At 40.9% G+C, this 12,666-nt stretch overlaps 1 protein-coding gene across 1 annotated transcript in view; it reads right to left on the bottom strand.

The window, feature by feature from the left end:
• Positions 1-12,666, bottom strand: part of Ttll7 (tubulin tyrosine ligase like 7) — a 105,676-nt gene that overhangs the window by 47,357 nt on the left and 45,653 nt on the right. The window contains 3 exon segments of the mRNA XM_051195044.1: positions 2,830-2,924; positions 5,488-5,646; positions 8,580-8,744. Coding sequence (XP_051051001.1) covers positions 2,830-2,924; positions 5,488-5,646; positions 8,580-8,744 — 419 coding nt within the window.

The raw sequence follows: 12,666 nt of genomic DNA, 5'->3' as shown, positions 1-12,666 counted from the left end.
CATTCACTTGTTGATTCATTAATGTCCTTGCTATTTAATACATGTTTACATACTAGGCCAAAGTCCTGCAGCATTCGACCTCAGCAGATAATGTCAAACGGAGGCCCTGAGCTCCAGTGGGGGCCAAAGTCAGCCAAATGTACCTCAATCCGTACCTATCTTCATACATACACAATTCATGGACTCCAGTGCCATCCACACAAGAATGGGTGAGTGAGATTAACAGAGAGAAAGGAGCCAAGAGCACAATGGGGGAAATGGCCAGCAGTGAACAGGAGGTAAAAAGAAGGGACCATGAAGATCCAAGCTCAGTGACCCCCAACCAGAGTCAGAGAGGTACAGAGGACCAGTGTTCAGGGCAGAAGGATATTACATGCTCAGGCCTGTAGCCCATGAATTAGTCCTAGGTATGAAATGAGTATTTCATTTTAACTAATCTAACTCACAAATATTTCAGACTGCAGGCTCATGGGACTATGGGTGTCTTCTTTGGACTCTGACTTTTATGGCTGTAGTAGAAGAGACTCACAGAGGATGAAAATCTGCTCAAGAACCTCGGCACAACACAGCAGGTCTTCTCTGACTACAGGTGGAAGGATTACCATTTGTTCCACACTTGGGGCCCAAGAAGGTCACATATAAGTTTTCTCTGACGATCTCAAGCCTCCTGCTTCAAAATATCATCTGGAGTCAAACTATATGCTGCTAAGGGCACACAGAGCAATTCTGTCCCCTCCGCATGAGTTTCTATACTCACAGCCTTTTGGATGGATCTTCCTGACCTACAGGCTCTTCTGAATTTCCCTACGATATAGAAGAAGGTTTAAAGTGGACTCGGAAGCATGAACAGAGGAATGCCATAGGTAGACTGTTGTAGTAAGACCTGTGAAGAACTCTAACCTCAAGGAGCTTCCATCAAATTAGGAAGTCAGCCACAACCAGAAAAACATCACAGAGAAAAAAAAAAAGAAGCAAAATAATGAGTCATGTAGTAAATGCACGCTAATGTCACCAAAATATTAAAGAATGGAAAGATTAACTCAGGTCCAAATGTAGAGTTTTATAATAAAATATGGTATGTAAGTTACAGAAAGCAAGGGAGCATTCACTTTCATTTAGGGAACAAAACAAACCAGCAGTCAGGAAGGGCAGGAGACATGGGGAAAATAATGGGATGATCAGCCAGCTAGCACAGCTTGGAGAAAACACAGAATTATTAGGATATAATTGTGTTGAGAGAAGCTTCTCCTTGGTATTTAGCAATAAAACCCTGTTTGGGTTCCTAAGAAGAAAGACAAATAACGAATAAGAAAAAGTTTCTTCTGGTAGTTGAAGGGAAAAACAGCATTCTGAAATCACAGAGCAATTCTACCCATATCAAGGCAAAGACCATAATACTGAATATAAGGTAAAGACTTCCCTATTCCTCACTTAAGTCACTATGGTATGTGCAGACAGATCCAAACACGTGCTGTGGACCCGCCATGGCTGAAGCAAGAAGACAGGTGTGCAACACACACATGCACTGTGTTCTGTCCTGTGGAGAACATGAAGACAGATAAGGAAGGAGCCCCATGCTCTCACCTTTAAAAATTTCTTGCTTCTTAAATTATAGATATACCTCACTTTGAAATAACTAAAAATATCCACAGACAATTTGCGAATCATTATCAACATGTTAATGTAAAGGTACACCAAGGATATTCCTAAGTTAAACATAAGGCTCTGTTATAATAGAAAACCATATAAAAATGTAGCTGATATGATCTAAAATCACACAGTGGGTAGACTAAACAACTACTAAAAAACTGAAACTTGCAGACACGTGTGCCTTTCTCCAAGCCACAGAAGCCACGCAGAGATGCCCAATCAGACCTCACCAAGCCACAGAAGCCATGTGGAAATGCCCAATCAGACTTCAGTGTCCATGTCCTTTTTTCATGATATTTCCCATGTAAAGCAAGAGCTTGGTGACAACTGCTAAATGCTTGAAAATATTTTAAATAAGAAAATTCCTTGAAGTATCCCATAACTCTCTGAGACTTCTTGAGTGATGATAAGGATAAACTGGGCATAAAACCCCAGGTTGACCTTCAGGGCCCTCTAATCAAGGCCGGACATGCATCATAGAGCAGCTATGTTAAATGTCTTTTTCTCTTTTCTTTCTTGATGAAACAGGGTTGTTGTATGTGCCCCAAGCTAGCTCCAAATTCACAGTCCTCCTGCCTCCCCTTTAAGTTCCTCTCATAAGGACACAGAAGCCGTTCATACATGATAGCATCTCAAATACCAGAATCCATGGCATGCTCACTTCAGGCAGCTCGCCTACCCAACCATATCTCCTCCTGCATCTGTCTTCGCACTTTGTCTGTCACCTCACTGGGCAATGACATCTTTTCTATTCACAAAGAAGCAAGACAGAGAAGGACGACTATTAAGGCAGGAAGATATCCATGTTTAAGATTTTCTGGGTGCTTAACTTCCCCTCAACGAGAGGATGGTAAGCAAGAAGGTCTCCTACCACACCAACTAGCCTAATCTTGTACTCCAGGGTAACCTCTGTGATTGAACAGCAATTACCACAGGTGCCTGGTGCTGTGTGGACAAACAGTGCATTGAGAAAGGGAAATGGAAAGGTGTTTGTTTCAAGCAACGTGGGTTTGCAGAATGGAATTAAGAAGGCCTAAACGTAAAACACAAAAATATAAAGATTCACAGTTCAAAGCCAGTTTCAAGCGTGAATAGTTTATCAGTGACAAGGGGGGGTGGCAGAGGGTGGGAGAAAGGTTCACCTGATATTTGGGGGACCCGAGGGTGGGAGATGCTCACCTGATGTTGAGCAGCTTCAATGCATTTAGCAGAACTCCCCTTTTGACATCATAATCTATTTTCTGATCAGTTCCAAAGCTTGGGGCTCGATTAATCTGAAATTTACAGAGAAAACACAAGTTTGGTTGAATGTTGGGAGGTAAATACGTAATCCAGTCATGTTTGCTAACTGGCTGTTTCCAGTCATCTGTGTCACAGCTTTGCATGGAAGATACTCCAGTCTTCACAGCCACACCTGTTTTTCTATTGCCCCATGGCAAAGGACTGCAGGAAGACATCTGCAAGCCCCAACTCCTACAGCCCAGTTTCTCAACCTGTGGGTCATGACCCCTTAGGGGGGGTCAAATGACCCTTTCACAGGAGTCTACCAAGACCAACAGAAAACACAGATATTTATGCTGAGTCTTAACAGTAGCAAAGTTACAGTTATGAAATAGTAATGAAATGATTTTATGGTTGGAGATCACACAGCATGAGGAACTATATTAAAGGGTAGCAGATTTAGGAAGATTGAGAACCGTTGCTCTACAGGCTTAGTATTTTCTGTCAGTATTACCTGGCACCCCTGCCTATTGGCATATACCACCAAGTCTTAGAAAAGTTATCTTGAGAGTTGGGAAGACCAATAGCAGGTATATCTCTGACATAATAATAGTCACACATATATGTATGCTTAGCATGTAGGAACCACCAGCTTCCTCCTTTCACCACCTAAGATCTTCCTGATGGGTTCTACTGCTTCCTAAAATATCAATTCTGTTCTCTCTGCCTGTCTCAACAGTGATTCATTAACTCTCATTTTGGACATCACTGGTTCAACCACCTGGGGGACAGTCTTAACGACAGGCACTGGCTGGGCTCAATTTTCTACCCTGAGAGCTTAGAAATTCCTTTAAATTTACCACTGCCAAACATTGCTGGGATTCCAAGTAGCTAGAAATTCTCATCCTCAAAGGCACCTCCTCTTTATTCCACGTGGTGGCGCCACAAGGCTTTTAACAGTGAGCGTGAGCCTGGCAGCATCATCAGTTGGCAGCAAAATGCAGAACAGGCTCTCAAAATAGGACATTTAGCAATCTGAACATGCAAACTGTTCACTGTTCACAGATAGCAATGCCATGGAGTGTTTTTTTTTTTTTTAAATGATTCTGCACTGAGTAAGGCAGAAACAATGAAGAAAGATAAAGAATGAAGAAATGTGCTTATTGTGAGCCTTTTAAAGAAAACATACAGAATCCAACCATTAAGTCAGTTCTAATTTAGCAACCTGATGGAAAGCTCCTATGAACAAACACTTTCTGTGATGGTTAATTTGGATTTTATATAAGGTTCTTGTTCTCAGCAATCTGTTTAGTTCATCCTTGTGAAACACAAGCATGCCTTCACTTCTCCACACATCAGGGGTAAATGGCTAGGCCAGGAGCAGAGGAAAACACAGCAGCAAGAGGAAACAACTATCAAGGTCCAACTGTGCAGGCTCCAAGATTCCAGGCCTTGCTAAGACAGAGGGTCCATGGTATGCAGTCAAGTACTTTTCCACCCAAGGATGGCAGAAGCAAAGAAAACATGATTTTGCCAAGTCTTGTTTCTAGGACCAAAGGTGGACTAAAATTCTAGCTATCATAAAAAAATGGATTCTCCAGGAATGCATGTTATTTCCCCAGAATATATGAATGCACTTCTCTTTCCCTCACTCAAATTAGAAAGGTGTGCTTTCCTTCAAAATATTTTGAACCAAGGTCTCACTTAGCACACGTTCAGTCCAGATTTGCTTGCAAAAATCCTGCAGACTCTGATGTAACTTCTGACTTCTCAGTAACTGACCTACAAGAGGGACATCCTCTGGGACAAAAGGTGGTGGTTGATCGCAGCTTCGGTGGCAGTATGTTCAACTATATATTACTCATGCTGGAGACACAGTTCAAATGAATATATGAGAATGTAGATTCTTTCTGTGACCCCCTCCCCCAGTTCAGGGTCCTAGAGAAAACATCTGGATGGAAGACAGCTGGGAAAGGCTTGTAAGGTGCTGTGTGAGTTACACAAATATAAACGTAGCTGCACACTACAACAGTATCTTGAGAAGAGGGTATTTTGATACTATTTATATTGTTCTATATGTTAGGTGGCATTTTATAAGAAAAATAATAGCTAGAGGGGACAGGCAGCAAATCCAAAGACATTCTGTTTTCAGGAATACCCAATGGCCATACGGGAGGACTTATGTCTATTGCAATGTTGAGGACTGGGTACTGGATAGTGAACCAATTGGAGCCCCTCCTCCCTGTGGAGTGCTTAAAAGACACAATAAAGATGGGGTGCAGAGGCGGTGCCCACCCAGGGGAGATGTAATGTCCAGAGCTCATGAAGTGGTAGGCAGATGCCACCAGGCTGAGGAACACTCATGTAACCAGCCACAGCACAGAGGCCCTGCAGTTCACTGCATGCTAATGAGAGGAAGCCATATGAAATCATATTGATTCATCTTTGGAAGTGTTCTAGTCCCCGAATTTTCATTCACTTCCTCCCACATACTCCACTCAGGCCTCATTCCAGCCAGTGAGTTGGTGACACCTGTGCCAGATGCACATTTGGAACTCCGTCTTTAAATACCTAAGAACAGTGCTGGCTTGCTCTACTTCTTAGAGAATGCCTTACCTCCAGAAGCCATGGCTTTAGCTTTCTATCCAATAAGATGTCGAACCCCAGGACTTCAAAACAGACGCTTTCGCTTCCTGGGGGCTGGCCGGGTCTGCACATCCGATACGCATGCAGGACATGAGGTTCTGCTACAATTAGAGTCTTTACCACCAGTTCCTATCGAGGTTGTGATGAAAGAAATGAAAACGCCTTTACTCGGATGTCGTTTCATACGAAAATGGCCTGGGGACAAACTAGCAGCCGGGGTGGATTCACTGCTGCTCTTGGCTGCTCCAGCTGCTCTACCTCACGCCCTCCAGCTCTGCCCTTTGCCCTTTGCCCACCCATCGTTCTGGCCACACTCTCTTTGAATTTCTCTGCTTCTTTCTACCTGAGGCTCCCATCTTCCTGGAGCACCGCCCCCTTAGATTCTCATGCCTGGTCACTAATATTCAGACAGGGCTTCCACAATCGTGCTTGAAAAGCAGCCACACTTGAAAATGCTTCCCATTATCCACACATGCAACCAATGGACACTTCTCTGTTTGAACAAGGCCCTTATACTTCCTTTTTATTTATTTATTTATGTACCATCCTAGCACCCACACAATGCCTGGCATTAGAGACGCTTAAAAACATTTGTAAACAAATAGTAAGATAAGAAGGAATATAGGATAGCCCTTTATAGAAGGAAAAAAGAGTGATAGAGAGGAAAACTTCTACAAAGGACACAGCATTTCCCAAACAGCATTACGGGACCTCCACGTTGACAGTTATTGAAGGGGCTAGGAAGAAAGAGCTCACGGGTACTGCCTTTATTCATGCTGCTGGCTTGCACTCTGTAATGGTTTCTCTGAGAAGGGAATAGATCCTGGATATCATGGCTGGAGAGCTGCCTCAGTGGTTAAGAGAACTTCTTGCAGAGGAACCGAGTTCAGTTTCCAGCACCCACAGTGCAGCTCACAACCATCTATCTTCAGTTCCCTCTCCTGACCTCCACAGACACCAGACACTCTCTCTCTCTCTCTCTCTCTCTCTATATATATATATATATATATATATATATATATATATATATATATAATGCAGGCAAAATATCCACACATATAAAATAAGAAGTCAACTGCATGGAGGTCTCTACCGAATGTTTACAGGAAGACACAGTGGGATATGGGAAGCTAGCCACTTTACTGGCCTGGGATTACATCGGCTTCCTAACTCCTACTGTCTGAAAATAGGAAACTGGAAAGACGTTAGGGCCTTGCCTCCTGGTCATCTCTGGGTTTATGCCTGACTCTTCTGCTTCTTTTCTAGGCAGGGAAAGCATGGTGCTTTAACTCTGCGTCTTGTTTTTCCTGAATGTAAACCACCAAGGGACAGGCTGCGAGCCCAGACACAAATTCCAGCACAATGCCTAGAATAGAGTGAACCTTCACTAAGTGTTAGCTACTTATACTGTTCTGTTGGTGGTCTGTCATTTCTCAGGAGTCAACCTAATGACTCAGGTCAAATAGTCTACCACTGGATGGAAGCAATATTACATGGAAGAGAAACAGGGGAAGGGGTGTTAACCTCATTGCTGCCGCCGAGGAACATAGATCAGTTCAAATAACTGTATACATACAGACACTTTAATGTGTGTGATAACGTATTTGGAACATTTAAAAATACTCTCGTTTAACAGGTTACTTGTAATCACTATATGCATTCTAGCTAACAGACTTAAGTATCGTATTTGTAGACAAGATCATGAAACTTGTCAGAGACTAAAGGGCTTGCATTAGTATTTCAGGCTCACATCTAAAAAGTATACTTCAGGATCTAACATAAAAAGCTCATTTCAATAATCTCCCTTCTTCTTGTTTGAGGAGTTTCTCCTAACTCAATTGGGCAGGGAAAGTACTGTCTAAAAACAGTGTCTGAGTAGGAGATTGTGACCACTGTTCTCTGGCTGGTCCTTCACTCTTGCATCCCTCACTAAGAAAGCCCAGGAGATTATATTTTCACAAGAACTCCTTCAAAGACTCAAACTGATATGTAAGTTAATGTGTTTATAAAAAAGTGGGGGAAACAGAGTGTCAGAAAGTGCATGATATTTTCTTGGTTCCACTGAGTCAGTAATCTAAGGGCTTGGAGTATATAGGTGGGTAGGTGGGTAAGTGTGTGGGTGGATGGGTGTGTGTGTGTGTGTGTGTAAACAAACAAAACTCCTTTCCTTCATCTTCAAACTAATTCCATACTTAAATTTCTTTCTATTCTATTTTATATATAACATCTCTTCTCCCTTCTACTCTTCCTGAAAACAGAAAAATCCTTGATCGTCTTCTGCATTATGGACAGTTAGCCCCAGTGTCTACCTCCTTGTCCCTCTTTTGCTGTGATTCACCTTAAGTCATCGATTCACCTCAACTACTTACAGGACCTTCCCAAGTGTCTTCTCTGCCTATCCTTACTGTTGGCTTTAATCCAGTCTACTCCTGCTTTGATCTGTCTTTTAGATGCAGACATTTGATCATATTAATCAAAGCATTTTCCTTTTAAAAACTGAATGAGGTTTCCAAGACGGATCAACAGGTGACAGTGCTTGCCACCAAACCTGATGACCCTAATTTGATCCTCACACTTCTCTACAAAGGGAAAAGCAACTCTCACAAATGTCCTCTGATCACACACACACACATGTTGTGGCATATATTTGTATGCACACACACACACACACACACACACACCAAAAAAGCTTCCAAAAAAGTGAATGATCTCAAATCTTCTTCAGATGCAAAAGTTGGTCCACACATCAATTCAGCAAGAACCTCATGCAAACCCCCACAGACCTTCTGTGATACCCTGTGCATCTCTCCCAATCTCAAACCTTTGTGCCCTTGACTATGTTCTTGTCCCTATATAGAATACCTATCCCTAGAAATGAGGCTCTTACTTGGTACGGCCTGTCACAAAGTCAACATTCTTAAACAACCACAACAAAATACTCATCTGCTCAACCTCATCTACTATGCAAAAAGAAAAAAAAAAAGAGAAAAGGAAAAAAATTAAAGTATTTAAATCCCATGCTAATTAAAGACAGTTACAGTTACAGGATAGAATAACCTTACTGAAATATCATTCCAGAACTTGGAAACATCATGCTGATTGGCTTGTAAGAATTCTGTAAACCACTTGATTGAACGTTTGCTGCCTTTGTCTTCGGTCTCATTGCGTTCAAACCGCTCATTATGTTTGTTCACTGAGTAGTTGGTCAAATGCATGTATAACTGGGTCTGTAAGGAGGAAGAACAAAGTGTTGCCACCTAGAAGAGCCACAACCACGTGGTGTCACAGGAAGAGATCTTCAAAGACCGATAAAACCGGGAAGTTCTTAAACCAGCACATGTGGGTAACACTGCTCCTAGAAGCCAGGGGTTGACAAAAGAAAATCCCTGAAGATTTTGATCTGAGGAATGAGACACTCTCTGCAAAATACTGGTCAGTGATTGCCCAGGAACCCCAAAATCAATACAGGCAATAGCTGCTGACTCTGAGTCCCCACCAAGGCTTGACATTACATACTCTGTTCACAGAGCACATGGAAATTAAACTAGAACTGTGTGAGTGATGTCTTGGCTTGTACAAATAAAAAGCTGTCTGAGAGTCAGAGAATGGAGCTTGTCACTGGCTAACCATAGAGGTCTGGAGATCTGTACAGACAGACAGGAAGTGAGGTAGCTCAGTAGGAACAGGAAATAAGCAGGGAGAAACAGGAAATTGTTCTCTTGTCTGCTCAAATGATAAGGAGGTAAGGGATGCCATGGCAGAACTGAACCAAAACCTTCCCCCCTGCTGGCTCGTCTCCACAGTGTTGAAGGGTGCTATGCTGTGGGGTTAGAAAAGTCATCGTCAGTCTTGTTGATGACCAAGCAGGTAAGATGTGCTCACTGCTGCAGTGATGACAAGCCAGTAATTGGATAACCAACCACATCCCGATTGGACTCAAGGTTCACTCCATAGCAGAGAATCCATGTCTGGTACTGTCAACCTTCTCAAAAAACCCCAAGACTAGAGAGGTAGCAGATCATAATGAGAGAGCTATTGCTGTTCTCTCATTTTGCTAAGTGGATATGATGTGCCTGTTAAATTTCCTTCTAGATAAGGATGCATATGTCCATGGGTTTGTGCTGCTACAGTCTTTGTCAGAGATGCTTCTTTACACAGAAGGCTTGGTACCCACAGAGACTCATAACTGGTCAAAGTAATGAGCATGCACCACAGATGAGCTGGACAAATGACAGGTGTGAAACAGACCTGGCTCCGTTTCTGCTGTTTGCATTTTAGACTCTGTATTATTTTGTTGTTTTAGATAAGGGTGTTTCTTGTTGACAGGGGTTCACTGGATAACCTGGAACTCACTGTGTAACCCACACTGGCCTGAAACAATATAATCCCCTTGCCTCGGGTCCATGAGGTAGCCATCACATCTAGTTCTTTTGTTTCTTGTTACAATTTTCTATAGGTAAACTTGAAAAGAATCCAAGTTCAAAACTTCTCATAACTCTCAGGAAACATCTAATGTTTCCTCACCAAATTAGCATAAGCATTAATAAATTATATCTTTAATTACTACCCTTTTCCTAATTCAACTTGCCAAGATAGTTTTGAATAGAAAAGGTGCATAGTGATATATATACATATATATATACATATATATATGTATATATATATATATATATGTATATATATTACATGCATGTATATTTATATATTCTACCCATATCACCATTTTTTTTGATTCCTGATAACTAACTCTACCCTTCTGGTATCTTATCTTTAATGTAATTCCAGAGGTCTGTGTGTTAATTAAAATCTTCAAAGCAAATAAGCAGAGGCAGCTTCTTGTTTATTAATCTGTGTGCCCATCACTACTTAAGATCTCTTTTCATTCATGATGCAATATTTAAGGAGCAACTACATAAGAAGGGCATAAAGAACCCCATAAAAATGTGCAGGCATTAACTGAGCTGACAAATATGAAACTTCTAAAGAATGGACTAGTCAGTGCAGAAGATGGGTATGTTGGCATGTTACCCCGTAGTTCTAGCATTTAGAAGGTGGAGACAGAATAATCATGAGCTCAAGCTCATCCCAGGCTACATAATGAACCTAGGCTACCCAAGGTTAGATGAGACCCTGTCTCATAAAAGCAAAGCAAAACAAAAAAACAAAAAATGAAAGCTATACTTCAGCATTTGTCATAATCTAGATTACAGTCATGAACAAAATTACATGTAATGATGTTCATAAATTCATTAATAACTACAGTCAAGTTTACAATATAATTTCCTATAATATAGGAATATTAAAAATGTACATTCATTATTTTAAAAATTAGAAATTAGTGTAAAAAGAACTATGCAACAGCATGCATTCCAAAACCACCAAAGAAACCAGTTTTACTTTTAATTCATCTTTTTAAAAACAATCTTTTACATAATTGTATAGTCAGTTCACATAAAATATTGAATTTTTTTCCACACAATCATCCAAGGATTCAGGAATGAAACACAGAGATAAATAATGGATCCTGACATTTAAGAAGAACTTACCTTTTCTATATATGGAGGAACAAAAAGCAGACACTTACATGTTCAAAACTATCAAATTAAGCACAGGGCTTGTACCTCTCTTATCCCCGGTCTTCATTATGATCCTAGCCTGTGAAATTACTATGTATATGCAGCTTAGCATTTCAGAACAGGAGCCCCCAAGCCTTATCCTGTCTAACATCATCAGTAGACATCACTACCTTACACAAACATGACTCACTTTTACCCTTTTCAGTTATTTAAATGATAATCTACAAGCTGGCATGTCCCAAAAACTCAAACGGTTCTCCCATGAATAACAAAATCCATGCGGAACAGATCCAGTTGAAGGTCAAGGCCAAATATGTTAATTTTCCACAAAGCCTGCAACAGCTCCTGAAATCCCTTGCCATGGGAATAAGGCTCATTCTCCCTGTGTCCAGGCCAAACAGGATGAATTTTCTCCAACTTCCTTATCCAACAAACCCAGCTCATCACCCTGTCACAGCAGTGTTCTCTGCATTACCTTAACTATATCTCAAATCCATTCTCAGATTCCTAGTCTGGCCCAGATTTCAGTCACCTCTCATCTCACATGGAGAGATTGAAATGGTGTCTGGTTTCCCACACTTCAAGTTTCCATTATCAGCCCCTGAATGCTCTATTCCTATCTCACTGCTGGTCAGATGGGCTTCTTAAAACCCCAAGTGTCTTTAATTCTTTTCAGTGAATCGTCTTGAGCTGAATTCCCAAGTCCTGGAAAGTCCTTTGCAATGTATGGAAAATCTTATTTCAGGGACAATCTGTGCTCATCACTGAACAGACACATCCTTTCTCCTGCTCTGTATTTTCCCCAAACTGAACTTGTTTGCTTCCTACAGGCATCTCATATTCTTTTTCCTAATCCTGTCTTTTGTGAGGTGCTTTACCTATCCCTGAGCCTGGCTAGCTCATTCCTCAGTCCTCTTCCCTGACCTTAGACTCCATCTGGAAGGATGGCCCACTCTGCATTCCCATAGGTCCTTCAGATTCAGAGACCTAAACTTGCTATTGGGTATTCTAAATGCTGACTTCATATTCTGCCTCTCTACTAGACTATTGCTTCTACAAAGTCACACACTGTATTTATGTAATGTTTATATTGATGCTTCCTCACAAACAGCACAAATCTAGCAAACTGGAGGAAAGCTAAAAAATAAACTTTGCAATCATAAATAAAATATTTATTTATTTTAATGTCTTTTCCTAATATTTTTATATTTCCCTCATTTTTTCCTTATCAGACTTATGAAAATTTTAGTTTGCTAATGGTATAACCTTTGAGGGTCAGCCACCATTTAATTCTGAAATGATTAGTCTTACTAGAAGCATGTGCAAACATGAAGAAAAAGAAGGAGAAGGAGGATTTGGCCTTTGAAAAGGTGAGAAACAATAACTAATTGTGACTTTTCTTATAGTCAGTACATTCACAACATAAGATTAGAAGTTAACTAAGTTTTTATGGATGATAAATTACAATTTAACATGTATAAGCATCATGGAAAATTACAGTTACAACTTGCATGAGTATTAATGGCTATACAAAGGAATTCTTAGTGAAAAAACACTCATGAAATGGTTCATT

The sequence above is a fragment of the Phodopus roborovskii genome, unplaced genomic scaffold, assembly GCF_943737965.1.
Source record: "Phodopus roborovskii unplaced genomic scaffold, PHOROB, whole genome shotgun sequence".
NCBI lineage: Eukaryota > Metazoa > Chordata > Mammalia > Rodentia > Cricetidae > Phodopus > Phodopus roborovskii.
The sequence above is the reverse complement of the archived record's forward strand: the minus strand, read 5'-3'. Positions and strand labels throughout refer to the sequence as shown.